General features: G+C 38.2%; 1 protein-coding gene and 3 long non-coding RNA genes across 4 annotated transcripts; 2 read left to right on the top strand and 2 right to left on the bottom strand.

Moving 5' to 3' along the window:
• The first annotated feature begins 897 nt into the window (after window positions 1-897).
• kraken (serine hydrolase like 2 kraken) lies at window positions 898-7,105 on the top strand. Its single transcript, XM_073970230.1, has 3 exons — window positions 898-1,358; window positions 1,945-2,019; window positions 5,996-7,105. The coding sequence occupies exons 1-3, from the start codon at window positions 1,232-1,234 to the stop codon at window positions 6,841-6,843; spliced, it is 1,050 nt and encodes a 349-aa protein (XP_073826331.1). The 5' UTR covers window positions 898-1,231; the 3' UTR covers window positions 6,844-7,105.
• Window positions 7,106-10,359: 3,254 nt separating this feature from the next.
• LOC141393248 (uncharacterized) lies at window positions 10,360-10,989 on the bottom strand. Its single transcript, XR_012410038.1, has 3 exons — window positions 10,880-10,989; window positions 10,728-10,811; window positions 10,360-10,664 (listed from the first exon to the last, which is right to left on the bottom strand). It is a non-coding gene; the product is annotated as an uncharacterized lncRNA (long non-coding RNA).
• An 8,302-nt stretch (window positions 10,990-19,291) lies between these two features.
• Window positions 19,292-20,108, bottom strand: LOC141393247 (uncharacterized). The gene is made up of 3 exons (XR_012410037.1): window positions 19,866-20,108; window positions 19,714-19,797; window positions 19,292-19,650 (listed from the first exon to the last, which is right to left on the bottom strand). It is a non-coding gene; the product is annotated as an uncharacterized lncRNA (long non-coding RNA).
• A 199-nt stretch (window positions 20,109-20,307) lies between these two features.
• On the top strand, window positions 20,308-21,938 carry LOC141393246 (uncharacterized). The gene is made up of 3 exons (XR_012410036.1): window positions 20,308-20,335; window positions 20,431-21,056; window positions 21,112-21,938. It is a non-coding gene; the product is annotated as an uncharacterized lncRNA (long non-coding RNA).
• The last annotated feature ends 133 nt before the right edge of the window (window positions 21,939-22,071 follow it).

Here is a 22,071-nt window from a genome sequence, read left to right as displayed (position 1 = left end):
TTACATTTACGAAATCCACTCGATTTCATCTGTAAATTCCTTTGTGTATACGTCAAATGAAAACTCATCTGAAATCGATTGGATTTCATTTGACGTTTGCGCAATGGAATTGACAGTTAAAATCGAGTGGATTTCGTAAATGTAAACATAGGCTAATTTGCAAACTTTTTGCTGGGAAGTAAAGCATTTTTTTATTTGTATGTAGACTTCTCTTCTGTAATTTCTTGTTGTATTCTATTCAGGTCGATTTCATCCACGTCGAAAACACCGGATGCTAAACATTTTTGCAAGTATTCTACTTTCTGCGAGAAATTATGCATTTAGTGGAATGATATGTTTTTCAAAATATTCAATCAAATGTGAAAAATTATTAGTTTTTTAAATTCCAATAATTTATAGACATTTCCTTGTTTTGTTTACATGTACGTTGACACAAATAGTACATTTACATTTACGAAATCGCATCTGAAATCCATTGGATTTCATTTGACGTTTAAGCAATGGAATTGACAGTTGAAATCGAATGGATTTCGTAAATGTAAACCAAGCATAAGGTTTACAAACAACTAATTTCAATGTGGTTGTTGTTGAGTTGTATTTGTTGTAGTATTTACTTTACCTTATATTTGTTCTACCATGACTGATTTGAAAGAATAAGCAAACCAATAGAAAAAATTGTAATCAGCTGTTTGCTATGCCCTACCTTGTAATGATTCTACCATGGTTTCTGATATGTTTCCGTTCCCGTACAATGTGTGTGTTTGACTCATTTTCAACAGATTTCTCTTTTGACACATTTATCATAAAAAACTACTGGAGCGAAGCTAATATATTTTTACAGTACTGAACCAACATAGGGTTAATTGTCATATTTTTTTGCATAACGGTGGTAACACTGACATAAACAGCTGTTGATTACATTCATCATTTTCTCTCGCAGCAATTTTTTTGCAGTGGAGTGATTGGCTGACTCTTTTTGTAGTGCCCGTTTGATCTTCCGAGATATTTCAGCGGAATCAAATCAATAAGCTGGTCCCCCGCCAATCTCCGCGTTAAACCATATACTTGTTCAAGTATTTGTTGTTGTTTTGGTTGTATTATGTTAACATTAATAGATTAGGCCAACTGCTGCTAAACTATTATCATAAGTGAAAAATAACTGCTGTTCAAAAATCAAAATTATTTTGAGGGGAAAACTCTTTCGGACCTTTAAAGAAATCAGACGTTCACCATGGAAACTCAAAATAATGACACCACAGATAAAGCTGTGAATGGCGTGAGTGTGGAAAAGAAAAACAGCATTAGCTCAACTAATGGAACAATAAAGGGCTTATTAGATGGTGAAAGTTTAACGTCAAGTAAGTAATAAATAATTTTGTGTTTCTTTCATGGAAATATCAAGAGGGTCAAGTTCAAAGTCCATAGAGGTGTTAAAAATTCGTTTACGCTATGTGGGCTATGTGGCCCAGACATAGTTTTGCTTAAAGCTTCCGCATGTGAAATATACACACACACTGTAAACAAATTGAATAAAAGAAATACCTACTCACCGTCTGGTTTCAGGTATTTTACATAAACCTTTTACAACAAACCAATTAATAAACAAACATATAAACGAAATTTTGTTTAAATATGCAATTAAAATGGGAATACATTTTAAAATCATTTTAAGATAGAGCCTTTGATGGGTCTCTTGATTTACACATAGTTGACAGGTGATACCCATTTGTTGCAAATATAACATATAGTCTTGTGCCAGACTATGAAAATTTGTATGAACATGTTTTGAGTTTATTGGTATGGTAAGAAGGGAGAAAGGGAGATTCTTCGCCTCCTCTCCTAAATGTTAAAAAATGTTCATGATATATTTTCAGTGTCTGGCACATACATCCAAGTATTTACTGTAACTCATACATTTTGTTTGTTCGCTTTACATATTTACAGATGGTACCACCACCACTCGCACTCAGGATTCATGGGAGGAAGTTACAATTGAAGTGCCATGGGGAACAGTTCAAGGTAAAATGTAATGATATTTGTCTTTAATTGTAAATATGAATTCATTCATAGCATTTTTGTTACTACATAAAATCATCCTAGCGTGAAATGTTTTATCTAATCGTTCGTATATAACATATGGAATGATTCAGCAAACATTTGCTGTAATATACTAGAAATTTGAAGTTATCTATTTATTTTCACTGGCGATGAGTCAGAATATAAAAAACTATTCTGATTTATTTAACACTTATTCGAACTTTCGAAAGGTAGCTCTTTCCGATTTTGTAAGGGCAGTTATAGGGCAGATTATGTAAATGAAGACTACAATAAATTTCTGGTTAGTAAAATAAACCGACTAATGCCCGTAATTTCTACGCGTAGTTATCTATGAGATCATAGATATCCCCCGTGTAAGCAAAATTTCATAATTTCAATCCATAGGTAACGTTACCGGGTCGAAAACGGTCGTGTTACTTACACCAAGTATTTTGCCTGGTTGATCGTTGCCAATGTGTTAAAAATTGTAAAACACTTATATGTGGCAATGTTTTTACGAAACCATGAATGAAAATCACCAATGTTACCACATGTTTTCAAAATATACACGCCTCGGTAAATGGCACGTAGAAATTACCAAACGCGTAGGTAAAGATAACTAATAGGTAGCTACCTACCAGGTTACCTAGGGCTAGAAATTACGGGCATAAGGCTACAGAAAAAATTAAACAAAGCCGATTGTTTACCCTTCTATGAGATGGGATTAATTCCTGTCTTCTTAAAGTAGACCTCAAGATGTTTGCCGATATCAGTAGTAGCATATCAGAGTCCTTATGAAATCAAGGATAGCTCGAGAGTTTATATATTGTACATTTTTAAGAGAGCCTTTGGGTCCACATGATTGTCGGTATATATAGTAAGGTAAGGTTGCTTTCAAGTCGTTAAAAAAGTGTCTATAAAAGCAGCCTTTCCTTCAGAAAATGTCTATATAAACACCGTTTCTTTCAGAAAGTGACTAAGCATTCTTTCTTTCAGAAGGGTTTATAGAAGCAGCCTTTTAGAAAGGGTCCATAGAAGCTGACTTTCCTTCAGAAAGTGTATGTAAGAAACCTTTCTTTCAGAAAGTGTTTATAAAAGCTGCCTTCTTTCAGAAAGTGTATATACAAGCACCCTTTCTTTGAGAAGGGGTTCAAAGAAGCATCCTTACTTTCAGAAGGGGTTCAAAGAAGCATCCTTTATTTCAGAAAGTGTATATATAAGCACCCTTTCTTTCAGAAAGTGTCTATATAAGCAGCATTTCATTCAGAAAGGGTTTATAGAAGCAGCCTTCCTTTCTATCAGAAAAGGTCTATAGAAGCACACTTTCTTTCTATGGAAGCAGCCTTTCTTTCAGAAAGTGTATATATAAGCACCCTTTCTTTCAGAAAGTGTCAATATAAGCAGCATTTCTTTCAGAAAGGGTTTATAGAAGCTGCCTTTATTCAGAAAGAGTCTATACAAGCACATTTTCTTTCAGAAAGGGTCTATAGAAGCTCCCTATTTCAAAAACGGACTATAGAATCACCGCCTCTATCAGCGATGCGTCTAAAGAACCACCCTTTCTTTCAGAAAGGGTCTATAGAAGCTTCCTTTCTTTCAGAAAGCGCCTATAGAAGCACCCTCCTTTCAGAAAGGGTTCGAAGAAGCATCCTTTCTTTCAGAATGGGTTCAAAGAAGCATCCTTTCTTTCAGAAAGGGTGAATAGAACCATCCATTCTTTCACGAAAGATATTTGGAAACACCCTTTCTTTCAGGAAGGGTCTGTGGAAGCACCATTTCTTTCAGCATGGGCCGGTGGAAGCACCCTTTCTTTCAGAAATGGTCTATAGAAGCACCCTTTCTTTCAGAAAGGGTCTGTGGAAGCACAATTTCTTTCAGGAAGGGTCTGTGGAAGCACCCCTTCTTTCAGAAAGGGTCTGTAGACGCGCCCTTACTTTCAATAAGGGTCAATAGACGCACCCTTACTTTCAGAAATTGTCTATAAACGCACCCTTACTTTCAGAAAGGGTCTATAAACGCACCCTTACTTTCAGAAAGGGTCTATAAACGCACCCTTACTTTCAGAAAGGGTCTAAAGAAGCACCCTTTCTTGGAAAAATGGTCTATAGAAGCACCCATTCTTTCAGAGTGTCTGTGGAAGCACCCTTTCTTTTAGGAAGTGTCTGTTGAAGCACCCTTTCTTTCGGGAAGGGTCTGTGGAAGCAACCTTTCTTTCAGGAAGGGTCTGTGGAAGCACCATTTCTTTCAGAAAGCATCTGTGGAAGCACTCTTTCTTTCAGAAAGGGTCTATAGAAGCACCCTTTTTTCAGTAAGGGTCTATAGAAGCACCTTTCTTTCAGAAGGTGTTGAAAGAATCATCCTTTCTTTCAGAAAGGGTCCATAGAAGCATCCTTTATTTCAGAAAGGGTCTATAGAAGCATCCCTTATTTCAGAAAGGGTCTATAGAAGCATCCTTTATTTCAGAATGGGTCTATAGAAACACCCTTACTTTCAGAAAGGGTCGATAGAAGCACTCTTACTTTCAGAAAGGGTCTATAGAAGCACCCTTTTTTCAGTAAGGGTCGATAGAAGCACTCTTACTTTCAGAAGGTGTTGAAAGAAGCATCCTTTCTTTCAGAAAGGGTCCATAGAAGCATAATTTATTTCATAAAGGGTCTATAGAAGCATCCTTTATTTCAGAAAGGGTTTATAGAAACACCCTTACTTCCAGAAAGGATCTATAGAAGCACCCTTTCTTTCAGAAATGGTCTGCAGAAGCACCCTTTCTTTCAGAAATGGTCTACAGAAGCACCCTTTCTTTCAGAAATGGTCTACAGAAGCACCCTTTCTTTCAGAAATGGTCTATAGAAGCACCCTTTCTTTCAGAAAGGGTCTATATAAGCACTCTATCTTTCGGAAAGGGTCTGTGGAAGCACCCTATTTTTCGGAAAGGGCCTGTAGAAGCACCCTTTCTTTCAGGAAGGTCCTGTGGAAGCACCCTTTCTTTCAGAAAGGGTCTGTGGAAACACCTTTTCTTTCAGAAAGGGTCTATAAAAGCACTCCTACTTTAGAAAGGGTCTATAGAAGCACCCTTTCTTTCAGGAAGGGTCTGTGGGAGCACCTTTTCTTTCAGAAAGGGTCTATAAAAGCACTCCTACTTTAGAAAGGGTCTATAGAAGCAGCCTTTCTCTCAGAAAAGGTCTATAGAAGCACCCTTTCTTTCAGATAAGGTCTATAAAAGCCCTTTTTCTTTCAGAAATGGTCTATAGAAGCACCCTTTCTTTCAGGAAGGGTCTGTGGAAGCACCTTTTCTTTCAGAAATGGTCTATAGAAGCACCCTTCTTTTAGAAGGGCTCTATATAAGTATTCTATCTTTCGGAAAGTGTCTTTGGAAGAACCCTTTTAGGAGGGGTCTGTGGAAGCACCCTTTCTTTCAGGAAGGGTCTGTGGAAGCATCCTTTCTTTCAGGAAGGCTCTGTGAAAGCACAATTTCTTTCAGAAAGGGTCTGTGGAAGCACTTTTTCTTTCAGAAAAATTCTATAGAAGCACCTTTTCTCTCTGAAAGGTTCTATAGAAGCACCTTTTCTTTCTAAAAGGCTCTATAGAAGCAAGCACCCCTTTCAGAAGGAGTTCAAAGAAGTATAGAAGCGCCGTTTCTTTCAAAAATTGTCTATAGAACCACCCTTAGTCTATTAAAAATTGTAGGTCTGATCAAGGTACCATATGATGTAGATGAGGTTTTTTATTATCAAAAATTACACATCTTTGTTGGTATTTTAGAACAAATTGAATTTAAACTAGGTTCATAATTTTCCAAATATGTTTCATGATTGAATATAATTACGTGATGTACACACAATGGAAGTGACTAACGTTGTGGTACATGTTTTTTGTTGTATGTATGAAAATGATTTTATTATGTGATAAAAACAAAAAACAACTTCTAATACTAATTAATTTGTTCTCTCCAATTTCACAGGCAAATGGTGGGGTAGCCGCAACAGACAACCCATTTTGGCTTTGCATGGTTGGCAAGATAATTGCGGTACCTTTGATCGTCTTTGCCCATTGATGCCAGCTGATATATCTATACTATGCATCGATCTACCGGGACACGGTAAATCATCACACTATCCAAAGGGTATGCAGTATTTCCTGTTTTGGGATGGCATTTGTTTGATACGTCGTATTGTACGTAAATATGGCTGGAAACGTGTAACACTTATGGGTCATTCATTGGGCGGAGCGCTAACATTTATGTATGCCGCCAGTTTTCCTGCCGAGGTCGAGAAACTTATAAATTTCGATATTGCTGGTCCACCAGTCCGATGCATAGATCGTCAAGCCGAAACAACCGGTTGGGCATTGGATAAATTTTTAGACTATGAAACATTACCAGAAACTAAAGTACCTTGTTATTCATACAAAGAAATGACGAAACTTGTCTTGGATGCCTATGATGGTTCGGTGGACGAAGCATCCGTTAAGTATTTAATAGAACGTGGTATGGAAGTGGCACCACAACATCTCAGCAAAGATGGTTATCATTTTTCACGGGATTTACGTTTGAAGGTCTCTCTCCTTGGTATGTTTAGGGAGGAACAAGTGTATGCCTATGCCAAACGCATACGTTGTAAAGTTCTCAACATTCGTGGCGATCCTGGTATGAAATTTGAAAATCCTCATGTCTATGACCGGGTGATTGAAATATTGAAAGAAAATGCTGAACTTGTGATATATAAAATTGTACCTGGAACACATCATCTACATTTGGTTACACCGGAACGTGTAGCACCACTTATTAACGAGTTTTTATTACAATCTTAAGTAGTTTGTAACAAATTGTAAGAGAAAGAGATTAACCAAAAATGCCTGTGAATAAGATACTACAGTACATATTCATATATGTACTATGTATATATTGTATGTATGCGTGTGCGTAATATATAGGAGGCTTATTTTTGTAGATTCCATTAGCAAATTATGTATATGTTTAAATATGTTGTATTATTATTTAAAAAAAAAGAAAGAAGTAAATTCAAAAAACACTGAAAATAAAAATCAATAATTTTGGTTGATGGATCGGAAATTATGAGTTAAGAGTCACGGTATACCTATACAAGGTAATGGCAATAGTCTCCTCCTTTCACCTTATTACATCTTTAAATTTTGAAATATGATGAAGATGGATGGGATTTGCGACTTTAACCCTTGGACAGCTGCAAAAATTGGCTACGCGACCAAAACCTTTTTTGCCTTAAAAATCTTTGAACGTTAAAATAATTGTAAACGGACGGCCTTCGGGCAGGATTTAATTCAACACTTATAATAAGTTTACATTTACGAAATCCACTTGATTTCAACCGTCAATTCCATTGCTTAAACGTCAAATGAAATCCAATGGATTTCAGATGAGTTTTCATTTGACGTATACGCAAAGAAATTGACAGTTGAAATCGAGTAGATTTCGTAAATGTAAACCAAGCATTAGATAAACAAACCGACTTCGTGTTCACTTATTTGCCTTATAAAATCTTAAAACATTAAATCATGATGAACTTTTGGGCTGTTTTAACTGCAATAGCCTTCTTTCGCCTTATAAAATTTTGAAACATGATGAAAATGAAATGAAATTTCACCTTTGGACAGCTGCAAAAATCGGCTACGCCTACGAAACCTCGAATGTGTGTGTTTTGTTCCACGTGTTAAGGATATGTTAAAAAACTTTAATCCTTGACCAATGGGAACTGTGCCGACTGCATACGCCAAAACGTAGTTGTTTGGTTTGTAGAGGTAGCTAACTTTTTTAAACTGCTATAGATGAACATTCTCATGATAGTTGCTTATGGCATCAACGACTACGTCTGTGTTCGTTTTGTGTCCCTCAATTGTTCCTTTGAGTTGTACCTAGAAGATCCTACCACGCATGGGTTGGAGTCCTATTCCTAATTTTTTTTATAATGCTGACGATGATGAGAAGAATCTTCCAATCGTCATATAAATTATACATTGGTGTCATGAAAAGGCATCCGGTTGTAGTTCTCAGTGCGGGCTTCTGAAAAGTCTGAATACTCCTCCATTATGTTGTACTAGTATTCGACACCAAAGCAGTCTGTAAGATAGATTCAATAGGGGCTCAACTTTCACAAATTCCACAAGCGACATGATCGTAACAATCTCTCTACCCCTTCTAGTGGACTGCAGAATACAGGACGTCAAACAGTTCCAAAGATATCACCCATTATTAGAGAACTTTCTTCCGAGCGAATCCTTCTGATGTTCCGAAAAGGAAATTCCGAGACATCATCACTGCTGCAGCCGCTCTCCATATACCTACTACACAAATACCCGAAGTGAGATCAAACTTTCCAGCAGAGGCGACGGGATTAGCAAATGAGCCAACCCCAGAGTCAGGGAGCTGACACATAAAGTTAACAGCTTGTTCGGCGAGCAGATGTGGAACAAGTGGTTATATCAAGAATTGCAACGCTGGAACCGGTATAAGTGAATTGTGGAACACGTTAAATCACTCTCGAAATCTGAAAAAAGGAAGATAGGACATCAGTCACGTTTGGCGACGTTACGTTGACTGACCCGAAGTAGTGCGCAAATTATTTCAATCGACAGTTTGTCGAGCATCCCTTGAGTGACAAGTCGAAGGGAAGAGTACAACGTCGCATCAGTACTCTTTCTGCCGAGGATGAACCACCTCAGGAAAAAAAGTCCAAGCCACGTAGAGTGAAACAGGAAGTTCCCCAAAGTGGGATCGTATCCTATTATTGTACGTTCTTGGCGTAAGGTACTTTCCCCGATGTCATTTGTGAAAGGCTGAAAGCCTATTTTATCAACTTTTTCCACGCGAGGAAAATGGTAGCAGAATTCCGGCCACCAACCACCGCAAGATTCTAGGGGAATGTGATCACCCAGCATGTTCACAAAATCTACGGCCACTCTGTTCAACACATGAACACCAGAGGTGAGAACTAAGTTGAATGCCATGGTCGATTTTAGCAGAATTCCGACCACCAACCACCCCAAGATTCTAGGGACCACATTCGACAGCATGTACAGCATGTCAGCACTTGGGGTGCAGATACAGAAACCTTGTTGATCATAGATAATGCGATAGGTCGGTGTGCAACGCGAGAACTGCAACATGGTAACTTTTCAAGATTCTTCCAGTACAGCAACACAATGACATGCTCTATGTTACATTCGCTGTTGTAGGGGGATCATTTCCTTATGGGGCCCTGGCTAGCCATGTCGCCTCTCTGGGTGTGGTCCCAACCCTTCACCCCTACCCCTGACATGTAGCAATTAAATCATGAACACTATACTAACACTACTACACTAACACACAGATGTATCACCCATATAATAAACCCCCACCTGATGACCTATATGGTGCCCGCCCAACCATGATCAGTACCCCCTCTTCTTCCACCTACTGACCCCACAAACCGCCCACATCCATCACTTACCTCGTCCTTCAGTCCTCCTTTAACTAACTCAACACATCATCATTATGGTCTTAACAAACATTCACATAATTTTTATTAATATAAATTACTAATACTAACAGAATTATTCTTATCACTACTCAAGGTCTTTTTATGATTTTTAATAAAAACTAGCACAAAAATAAAGTAAATAAATATCAAAAATTATTAAGTTAAAATTCAAATAATGGTTTTAATTTATCACTAGTTTCCCTGTTAGGAAAGATGAAATTTAAATTTCAACGGCTTTTTGCCAAATTAATTAAAAGCGAAAGGTCCTCTGACCAACAAAATACATAAATCCCTCAATGGGTTTCTTTTATATCCAATACAATGAACTTGGACATACAAGAACAAAATTCACATTCGCAAAGCGATATTTGAACCCACAGTGAAAGTGGTAACGAAATCACACCCACCCTAAAGTCTTCAACAAAAGAGCTCTTTTTACGAAGGAAATTGATGGGGAACAAAAAAAACTATATTCAAACTTTACGCTTTGAGAGTGCTGAAAAAAAAAGAAGTTTTAACATGTACTAAACAGATCCTTAAAATAAATATTAATAATAAAATACGTCAATACAGATAATTAAGAATAGTAATAAATAAGATGGAAAAGTAAAATATTAAGTCAATATAAATTTAATAATAAAACTGGTTCAAGAATGGTAACGTCGCTTTTTATTCACCGGTTTTCTGTCTTCACATCACTTAGACTTCATTTCCAAACATCTTTTTATGATCATCAACCATTACGTTTTACAGTTTTTTTGGTTATGGTTAGAATGCTCAAATCTTCTAACTTGGAAAATCAATGTTGCACTAGGTGCATATTTCGGTAGAATGGACACGGTAAAATTATTACAGTTTGTTGATGTCTATGTGGATCTTATTCCGTGTCTTAGATTATTATAACAGTTAATTCTTTGTGGTGCTGAACCAAGATCAAGCGGACTACTGGTATAGCCACTGCCCCGTAGATGGCGGTTGGGCAGAGATAATGGCTCTAGATAATTTTTTGTTTGGGAAATAATCTTTCCTACCTTATGGCAATACCGGGGTGCTGTCTGTGTTAAGTTGACTTTACTATACTCCACAAGATGCTGCTGTCCGTCGGTCGGTCAACCAGTGCGTGTAAATGTGGCTTGCCTATCCAAGGAATAAAAAAAATTAACTTTTTTGTTTGGTAGATTAAGCCACTTTCTAGATTACCTCTATGGCTTTCGCCTAACACTTGTTAAATATTCCTTCACTGGTTTAACAGCACAAAAACAAACACAACACTCCACCGCAAACCTAATTTAATCAGAATAATTTTACATAAATTTGTAATAATTTTTATTTATTCTCAGACTAATTATCACCTTTTATTCTGTATATTATTTCACTTAGAGTTTAATCTCTTTGATTGTAACAAAATTACACTAAAATTTCACAGGTTTTCAATAAAAAGGTTATATCCCGTTCAGCACCAATTTTCTATCTATTAACCTCTCTTAATTCGCTACTCTCTTTTATAGCCTTTGTAGTGCGCAAATGCAACTTTCCACTAATCGACATTTTGGTAATAAGACACCATTTATCCTACTCTAAATTAACATCCATGGTCCCTTTCTAGTTAAATTTTCATAATTAAGTTCATTAGAAAAATAAGAGCCAGAATTTTCTCCCAACTGCTATCTAAGAGCACACAACTCTAGGTCGGTAACACCGTATCCCTACGTTGCTTAGTTCCTCTAATGTAAATTAGTTCCATTTGGGTTATCCTTCCTAGTGAATGACTTTCATAGCCATCTGACAACTGTCATTGTTTTGGCTTTTAATTCGTGAGGTGGTATACATTTTGGTGTCGTTCTAATTTTATTTTCCTTATTTACAGAAAAATACATAAATTCATTTTCATTAATCTATTTTTCTCTTTCATTTCAGGTGTTCCTCATGCAAAGGAGTGCATGAGATTGCCCAAAACGTCAGTGGATGCATATTTTATTGAAATGGAATGTGTGTTCACAGATAGAATTTTGGGCTGCCTCATGCATTTCTTCACATGTGGTTTTCTTGCAATTTAAGTCCTGGCCAGCATACCCAGGCAAGAAAAGGGTGTATTAATTAAAACACACAATCATTCATCGACACCCCAACGATTGGCACAATATCCAATAAAACATTTGCCACACCGAATATGTGGCCCCAAAACAATTTGCCACACAACAAAATAAGAGGCAACAAAAAAAAACAACAACAAAAACTTGCCTCCCCGCCAACAACAACTAACCTCACTAACAAGGCATGGCTAACAGTGAATGTTACCCGCAGCAAGTGCCTAAAAAACACAGATACTAACCCCCTTACTACCATTTAGCTCTCCCTAGCTTCCTCATCTTTAGCGGCACATTGGAAGCTAGGGATATTTTAATTTGACCGTGGTTTTGAGACCGCCACGAAGGCAAAAATGGTCTCCCCTAAAAAACCCTCCACGCAAAATTTTTTTTGGGGTCAAGGCACGGACTTGGGCTTCGAGGGCCTCGCAACAAAACTCCATCACTGGCAAAGTATGCCGACAGTGATGGTGTGCGATGGGCTTGCAGATTTTTGGAGAATAATGCGGATCAAGCCCAACGTGGGGAACTCTCACGCCCTGAGATAAGCCGGGCAAACTTATTAGGGAAGTATTATCACGATTTTGTCTTAACAGTTCCGATACTTGGTGACGGGTTTGTTTCTTTCCAGGGCTGAACCACAGGATAACACTTTTCGGACTTTCATATGGACCATCTAACGAAACATGTTGGGGTTTATATCGGACCATGAGTTGGGTAAGTTTTACCTAAGGGGTGTATACTTAAATTAGGAGTGTATAATCAGGATAGGGGTATAATTAGGCTATGTGTATAAATACGATAGGTGTATAATTAGGGGAAAGGTGTATAAATAGGAGAGGTGTATAAATAAGAAAGGTGTATAATTAGGAGAGGTGTATAATTAGGCTAGGTGTAAAATAGGGACATTGACGAACATTATAATCTCAGGTACTGGTTTATCACAGGTATTATTAAATCACTATATTGCACTATTAAATTGAACCTAAAACTACTAGGACAACACAAACACACTTGCTTAGTTCTAATAGTATCACAGGTTCATTTCAATATTGCACATTAGGATTTAATATCCTTTACGTGATAAATGCCAATAGGCTGTCCTTGAAGATTCTCCAGCTCGTACATATTGCCTCCTACAGGTTTCACAATCCGACATTTCAGGAATTTCTTGCAAAATTTTGCATTGACATTCCTTTCAAAATCGGATTGGACAATATTCCGCCTATATACCTCCTGGCCTGGTCTAAATTTTACGACACGGGCCCTCCGGTTATACCGTTCGGAGCTTCTCTCATAGGCTTTATGGAGATTTTCTTTTACCTTTTCTCGTATAATCCCAAGTTTTTCGTGTCTCTGTAAATCTGTCAATTCGTGGTCTGTCATTGACATCAATTTCCGGGCCAGGTTATAATCTTGTCCACTGGAAAACATGTGGAACCCATATATTGCGAAGAATGGCGTTACTCCTGTAGCCGAATGTATCGAGTTCCGCAATGCACATTCGATTTCATTCAGATACAGGTCCCAGTCTCTGTGATCTTCTTCTAGATAAGTCCTTATAGCAGTGATCACAGACTGGTTAACCCGCTCAGAAGCGTTTGACTGAGGGGAATAGTAGGCAGTCTTTAAATGTTTAATTTTATACGAGTCGATCATTGATTGAAAAGCCTTAGAGACAAATTGGGCCCCGTTGTCACTATGGATCACTTCGGGGACCCCAAATTTATAAAATATTTCCTCTACCAAAAATTGCACAACGTTTGCTGCAGTGGCTTCTTTCATTGCCTTTAAAAAAGTAAACTTCGAGAAGTGGTCGACAATAATAAAAATATAAGCATTCCCCTTTTTAGATCTGGGATACTTTCCCAGAAAATCGATGTATAATTTTTGAAAGGGTCTGTCGGTGACCACTTCTTTTCCTATATCGGGCATTAGATGTTGGTTGCTGGCCTTCGATTCTTGGCATTTTTGGCAATTTTTTATAAATTGTCTGACCTGACTTGCCATTTTCGGCCAATAGAAGAATCTTTTGATCTTTTCCAGGGTCTTGGTTATCCCTCCATGGCATGCCGTAAGTGAGGTATGTGCCTTCAAAATTATTTCATGGGTAATCCCGGTTGGTAGCCAAAGTTTCCACTGAAATTCATCCCCTATTAATTGATCTGGAAGACTTTTCTTGTAGACCATACCATTGTCTACTTTCAGATCTGGCAACCGTTGGCTATTTTCATTAATGGTTTTGATCAGGTCGAGATACTCCTCGCTTTCAAATTCAGTCGTTTCGAAGTCTAGAAATTCTTCCATATTTAGTTCATCGACCTCCTTATCAACAGGAGCTCGAGACAACATATCGGCCACAACATTTTCCGATCCCTTTCTATGTTGGATCTCAAAATTGTATGCCTGTAATTGGAGTGACCACCGTGCTAATCGACCACTCAGATCCTTTAAGGACATTAGCCACTTTAAGGATGCGTGGTCGGTTATCACGGTGAAAGGCATCATTTCTACATAAGGCCTGAATTTCCGAATAGCCATCACCGCTGCCAAACACTCCTTCTCGGTCACGCTATAGTTTCTTTGACACGAGTTTAGCTTCTGTGAGTAGAAGGCTATAGGGTGTTCCTCCTTATTGTCATTCAATTGGTATAAAACGGCCCCTATGCCATACTCTGAAGCGTCGCACTGTATGTAGAAGTGTTTGGTGAAGTCGGGATGGCGTAATACGGGAGCTGAGGTAAGGGCCTTTTTCAGATTTTCAAATGCCTTAATCCCTGCCTCACTAATTTCAAACTTTTTCGACTTCTTGAGACTATCAGTCAACGGGGCAGATATTGTAGCAAAGTCCTTTATGAACCTGCGGTACCAGCCCGCGGTTCCAAGGAAACTCCTAACTTCGCGTGGGTTCCGGGGTACTTTTATACTCCTAATCGCCTTAATTTTATCGGGATCTGTCTTCAGTTGTCCTTGGCCAATAATGAACCCTAGGTACTTCAATTCCTGAAAACAAAATTGTGATTTCTTCATTCCTATGGTTAAATTTGCTTTTTTCAGGCACATCGCAACTTCAGTTAAGAGTCGAAGATGCTCTTCAAAATCGCTAGATATAACTAAGAGGTCGTCAAGATAGATGAAAACGTGTTCTTTTAAGCGCTGAGGAATAACTTTATCCATAAGTCGGCAAAGGCGCTGCGCTGCGTTACAGAGCCCGAAAGGCATTACCCTAAATTGGTATAATGGCCTCCCGGGGACTGTAAACGCAGTACAGGCCTTGCTTTCCTCGTCAAGTTCGATTTGCCAGAAGGCATATTTTAAATCGACACTGCTTATGAAGTACGTTTCATCTATCCTGCTCAAAATCCCATCAATATTTTGAAGTGGGTATGCATCTTTCACTGTTAGTTTATTTAGTTTTCGAGCGTCGAGACAGAACCTGTTTTTCCCCGGCTTCCGAACTACAGTGGTACGGTTGCTCCACGGGCTCTCGCTCTCTTCTATCACGTTGAGCCGGAGCATGTTGTCGATTTCCTCGTACACTATAGCTTGGACAGCCGGAGATAACGGATAGTGACGATCCTTAACAGGCTCTGCTCCATCTATTAACTTTATTGAATGCTTCTCTAAAGTGGTTTTCCCTAAACCCTTCTCTTCAAAGGTGTCAAAGCAGCTTATGACCTCATTTAGTTGTTGTTGTTGTTGGGGAGATAAATTATGGGGATTTAGCTTGTAGGCTTCATCATCCAGAATGTCTTTTTGCATTTTTTCAATATCTAGTTCATTCGCCTCAAGAACCTCGGGTACTAAGTTAAACAATTTCCAAAAATCTATGCCCAAGTATAATTCCTGTTCCAGGTCGGGACATAGATATAATTCTAGTTCTCTAATTATCTCGTTATATTTTATTTCTAGTTTTACTTTTCCCAGTATCCTGTGTTGCTGACCAGAGGCAGTCTTTACGTTTGAAAATATCGGGCTAATGCCGACATCTAGGGGTTCCAAAAATTCTCTGCACCCTCTTCCCAGGATACTGACCGAAGCCCCGGTATCTAACAGACCCTTAATTTTGGCCCCCTGGACTTCTACCTCGGCAAATAATCTTGGGTCATTCTTACCACCAAACTTCTTGACGGAATCTATAACCAAACTCATCTCTTTATGTCTATTTCTGAATTTTTGGCGAATTTTTCTAATTTTGGAATCGTTTCCCTTTTGGACATCGCTATTACCCATAATTCTTGTTCGAACTTCCTCATAATTTTTCTTTCTGATTTCTAGCGGTATATAATGCCTCATCTCAGGTTCAAAGGCCACATCATTGGCTTTTGATATCTGGTCTAATATTGATTTATGTGTTATTGACTGATTTTGGAAATTTCTTAAAACTCTTAGGGGTTTACAGTTGGACGTGGCCCCCCCGTAGTGTCCACGCCCCTGTTCCGGTTTCCCTGTTGGCAAACGTCACACTGAGGTGTCTTGGTCCCCGGTTTTCCGCATCTATAACAAAATAATGCCCTAGTTGTGGCTTCACATTCCCGGAATGTATGGCCTGATTTCTGGCAGTTCCAACACCCGATGTTTGGGTTCCGTTGCCTCATGGTTTGTAGGGCATCTACTTCCCCCACCCCATCTCTATCCTGGTTAAAATCTTCCGGATAATACATCCCATCATATTCAACCTCATTGACCTGTCTTTGTGGACGAGATGGTGGTGGAGCATAAGGCCTAATTTCCCTCCTGAGGAAGTTCTTTTCAGCTTCATTGCATTCTATGCGAAGTTGCTCCACTGAAGAGACTTGAATGGGGTATACTATGCGGCTAACATTTTCCCTTATGTTCTTCTTCATTATTTTAATCATATCAAACTCACTTAGTGGTTGAACCAATTTTGCCCTCAATTGACCCATGGCATGGAAGTATGTATCTATGGACTCATTTGGCTGTTGTCTCCTTTGGGCTAACTCGGCTATTAATTCCACATTAGTCTTGGAAGACTGATATTGGCTTAATAAGCTATGCTTCAAGTCTTCCCAATCATGGAATTTGTGAGTCTTTTCAAACAGCCAATACCATGACTCTGCCCTTCCTGTGAGCATGAGAGGAAAATCTCTTATTATTTCAGCCCACGGAATGCCATATTGTCTTTGGAAATACTCCAGACGATATACGAATTCCTCAACAGAGAGTCCCGAGGAGCTCCCATCAAAACGAAGACCTAACTTGTTCATTCTGATTCCATACCTTGGGTCAAATGGTACTAAACTGCTACTCTGGGCCGGGAACTGTCTTACCAACTGGTTAGAAGTATTGACACCCTGTGGAGCTACGTTTTCCCTATCGACTCTATTTTCCATTGTCCCATTGGTAGATGCCATACTGTGGCTATTGGGGACCTGACCCTGTATTGCCAACTGGTTTGGTGGTGGATTTAGTTGGTGTGCTACACCTCCGCTAGTGGAAGCTACATTTGCGGCACTATTTGTAGAATGAACTCGCCTTTCGGGTACCTGGTTATGATTTTGACCTACCCTATTCCCTTCTTGTATTGTTTTGGTCAAATTTAACAACATATTTTTAATTTCATCCATTTCTGTTTTCAGGGTTTGGATTTTACTTTCCAGGACTCGTTGGCCTAACAGATTTACCTGGGGAGTGTTTTCATTTCCCTGGAGATCCCCTCCCACTGCACCCTGCAGATAAACTGGTCCTAAGGAATTAGTAATCGGGGAGCCAACATTGATGGTCTGAGACAGGTCTCTAATTGTACCCTGATTATTTTGTTCGGGTTCTGCCATTTCAAGGTTGGTATTATCTCTCTTTTTCTTACTGTCAATCACTAACGATCTATTTAAATCAAAAATTTCAGGCCTGTACCTCTTTCTATTATTTTCTCTTGTTTTGGAACGAGTTGTAATATTCATCCCCTACACAACAGTTACGAATTCAAATCCTAAGTGGTATAATCTACTATAATATCTAATATAATCGGTATTTCTTACAGTCAACTTTTTCTTAATATACGAGGACTTCCGGACGAGATGTGATGTGTGCGGTCATTATTGGTCTTTCACAAAGGTCTATTCTAGGAGGTGATACATAAAACAAATTTAACAAATTACTAACAAAAGTCCCAAATTTGCGTTGTGACATGATGTATCGTCTACACGAACACATCTTACTATTCAAACTGGACAGATACAACAGATCCTAGCAATCCACTAGGACGGATATCTTACATTCGAACAGGCTCACGAAACAAATAAAATCGATACTAACATTCAAACAAATCTTCCAGAGAGTGATTTGCAACTACTTTAGTGCACTCATCTAATGTAGGCCAAATCATTCCCTGTTTTGCATATGTCATTTCCCAACTTTTGTCATAGTCTTCCACAATGTGTCGCCACATACAACATTCTGGCTAATGTCCAGAATGGCTATGAAACGAACGCACTTTGGGTTACTACAGCTACAGTGGGAAATGTTGGGCTATTTCCAAAACTCTAATTGGCTATTGCCAAGTGTGTTGCTGTCATACACTTTATCAAATTATCCGGATTTACATCCGGATTACATTATTTTTGGGCGCCATACTGTTACATGCGCTGTTGTAGGGGGATCATTTCCTTATGGGGCCCTGGCTAGCCATGTCGCCTCTCTGGGTGTGGTCCCAACCCTTCACCCCTACCCCTGACATGTAGCAATTAAATCGTGAACACTATACTAACACTACTACACTAACACACAGATGTATCACCCATATAATAAACCCCCACCTGATGACCTATATGGTGCCCGCCCAACCATGATCAGTACCCCCTCTTCTTCCACCTACTGACCCCACAAACCGCCCACATCCATCACTTACCTCGTCCTTCAGTCCTCCTTTAACTAACTCAACACATCATCATTATGGTCTTAACAAACATTCACATAATTTTTATTAATATAAATTACTAATACTAACAGAATTATTCTTATCACTACTCAAGGTCTTTTTATGATTTTTAATAAAAACTAGCACAAAAATAAAGTAAATAAATATCAAAAATTATTAAGTTAAAATTCAAATAATGGTTTTAATTTATCACTAGTTTCCCTGTTAGGAAAGATGAAATTTAAATTTCAACGGCTTTTTGCCAAATTAATTAAAAGCGAAAGGTCCTCTGACCAACAAAATACATAAATCCCTCAATGGGTTTCTTTTATATCCAATACAATGAACTTGGACATACAAGAACAAAATTCACATTCGCAAAGCGATATTTGAACCCACAGTGAAAGTGGTAACGAAATCACACCCACCCTAAAGTCTTCAACAAAAGAGCTCTTTTTACGAAGGAAATTGATGGGGAACAAAAAAAAACTATATTCAAACTTTACGCTTTGAGAGTGCTGAAAAAAAAAGAAGTTTTAACATGTACTAAACAGATCCTTAAAATAAATATTAATAATAAAATACGTCAATACAGATAATTAAGAATAGTAATAAATAAGATGGAAAAGTAAAATATTAAGTCAATATAAATTTAATAATAAAACTGGTTCAAGAATGGTAACGTCGCTTTTTATTCACCGGTTTTCTGTCTTCACATCACTTAGACTTCATTTCCAAACATCTTTTTATGATCATCAACCATTACGTTTTACAGTTTTTTTGGTTATGGTTAGAATGCTCAAATCTTCTAACTTGGAAAATCAATGTTGCACTAGGTGCATATTTCGGTAGAATGGACACGGTAAAATTATTACAGTTTGTTGATGTCTATGTGGATCTTATTCCGTGTCTTAGATTATTATAACAGTTAATTCTTTGTGGTGCTGAACCAAGATCAAGCGGACTACTGGTATAGCCACTGCCCCGTAGATGGCGGTTGGGCAGAGATAATGGCTCTAGATAATTTTTTGTTTGGGAAATAATCTTTCCTACCTTATGGCAATACCGGGGTGCTGTCTGTGTTAAGTTGACTTTACTATACTCCACAAGATGCTGCTGTCCGTCGGTCGGTCAACCAGTGCGTGTAAATGTGGCTTGCCTATCCAAGGAATAAAAAAAATTAACTTTTTTGTTTGGTAGATTAAGCCACTTTCTAGATTACCTCTATGGCTTTCGCCTAACACTTGTTAAATATTCCTTCACTGGTTTAACAGCACAAAAACAAACACAACACTCCACCGCAAACCTAATTTAATCAGAATAATTTTACATAAATTTGTAATAATTTTTATTTATTCTCAGACTAATTATCACCTTTTATTCTGTATATTATTTCACTTAGAGTTTAATCTCTTTGATTGTAACAAAATTACACTAAAATTTCACAGGTTTTCAATAAAAAGGTTATATCCCGTTCAGCACCAATTTTCTAACTATTAACCTCTCTTAATTCGCTACTCTCTTTTATAGCCTTTGTAGTGCGCAAATGCAACTTTCCACTAATCGACATTTTGGTAATAAGACACCATTTATCCTACTCTAAATTAACATCCATGGTCCCTTTCTAGTTAAATTTTCATAATTAAGTTCATTAGAAAAATAAGAGCCAGAATTTTCTCCCAACTGCTATCTAAGAGCACACAACTCTAGGTCGGTAACACCGTATCCCTACGTTGCTTAGTTCCTCTAATGTAAATTAGTTCCATTTGGGTTATCCTTCCTAGTGAATGACTTTCATAGCCATCTGACAACTGTCATTGTTTTGGCTTTTAATTCGTGAGGTGGTATACATTTTGGTGTCGTTCTAATTTTATTTTCCTTATTTACAGAAAAATACATAAATTCATTTTCATTAATCTATTTTTCTCTTTCATTTCAGGTGTTCCTCATGCAAAGGAGTGCATGAGATTGCCCAAAACGTCAGTGGATGCATATTTTATTGAAATGGAATGTGTGTTCACAGATAGAATTTTGGGCTGCCTCATGCATTTCTTCACATGTGGTTTTCTTGCAATTTAAGTCCTGGCCAGCATACCCAGGCAAGAAAAGGGTGTATTAATTAAAACACACAATCATTCATCGACACCCCAACAATTGGCACAATATCCAATAAAACATTTGCCACACCGAATATGTGGCCCCAAAACAATTTGCCACACAACAAAATAAGAGGCAACAAAAAAAAACAACAACAAAAACTTGCCTCCCCGCCAACAACAACTAACCTCACTAACAAGGCATGGCTAACAGTGAATGTTACCCGCAGCAAGTGCCTAAAAAACACAGATACTAACCCCCTTACTACCATTTAGCTCTCCCTAGCTTCCTCATCTTTAGCGGCACATTGGAAGCTAGGGATATTTTAATTTGACCGTGGTTTTGAGACCGCCACGAAGGCAAAAATGGTCTCCCCTAAAAAACCCTCCACGCAAAATTTTTTTTGGGGTCAAGGCACGGACTTGGGCTTCGAGGGCCTCGCAACATCTATTTGCAATACTTGCTCAGGTAAAACCGTAAAAGCCATCCTAATCACCAATGTGAATAGGAACCACCCACTCAGCCATTTCAGGAGGGATCTTCATGATCTAGAAATAGAGGTCCAATGCTACCGGAGAGAACCCATAGATCAGCAAGCCTATCAAACAGCTTTGAATAGCATTTATACGGACGCAGTCGCAGATGTATAATCAACTATGGTTTGAATGCAGTTCCCGGAGAACATCCCCATCCCCCATCTATCGCAGCTGAGGAGCGTCAGTCGTCTGAATATAAAACGCTGAGAGAACTCCGTTTTTAAAATACGGAACTTCCACTTTTTGTTCAAGCATTCACGTAAGACTAGCGTCCACACATATTATAATTCTCTAACGGCTAAAACTAGGTCGGAAGGTGGTTTCTTTGCTCGATGTCCTAAAACTGTTTAGCGAGGTTGGCGGCAACAACCGCTTTTGATAGCGAAATCAGTCAAGTTCAATGACACGGTCTGTTCTTTGCGGAGATGACATAGACCCATCTATCGTAAAATTTGATTTACCTTCGTGGCCGAAAAATAACTTGGGCACCTATTAGAATCATCAACCAACGTGACGTCGACAAACGAATCTGATATCCAATCTTCGTACATACTTCCATGGTTTGAGAGTGACTTAACCGTAGCCTTCAGTTTACTGGCACATCTTTCGAAATGTATACATTCAGAGTTTAAGGCTTAAACTCAATTTTAAGGTTCTAATCTCTGTGTAAATGTAAGGCAAAAATTTTTGATTCGTAGCCAAATTTATGATCAGTCCATTCCGATAGTTAGCTTTCTATAGAACGTACTTACCATCAATTTTTTCCAGAGAATAACTTTCTTTTAATAAATACCAAAGAATTCACTTAATTAAACTTCACTCGCGCAATAGAAGGAATGAAATTGAATTTCTTCAACTGTTGGTCATTTAAAATTTTAATAGTTTCGCCACATAGTGGTGTATAGTGTAGATAAACCTCACTATGCCGCATTAGATCAATGTATAAA

The sequence above is a fragment of the Musca autumnalis genome, unplaced genomic scaffold (assembly GCF_047663935.1).
Source record: "Musca autumnalis isolate F117 unplaced genomic scaffold, ASM4766393v1 scaffold_2, whole genome shotgun sequence".
NCBI lineage: Eukaryota > Metazoa > Arthropoda > Insecta > Diptera > Muscidae > Musca > Musca autumnalis.
The sequence above is the reverse complement of the archived record's forward strand: the minus strand, read 5'-3'. Positions and strand labels throughout refer to the sequence as shown.

Excerpts from the sequence above, each read along its gene's own strand:
- kraken (XM_073970230.1), top strand. The coding sequence starts at position 1,232 with ATGGAAACTCAAAATAATGACACCACAGATAAAGCTGTGAATGGCGTG. Across the intron at positions 1,359-1,944 it reads TGGTGAAAGTTTAACGTCAA|ATGGTACCACCACCACTCGC; the intron begins GTAAGTAATAAA and ends ACATATTTACAG. Across the intron at positions 2,020-5,995 it reads GCCATGGGGAACAGTTCAAG|GCAAATGGTGGGGTAGCCGC; the intron begins GTAAAATGTAAT and ends CCAATTTCACAG.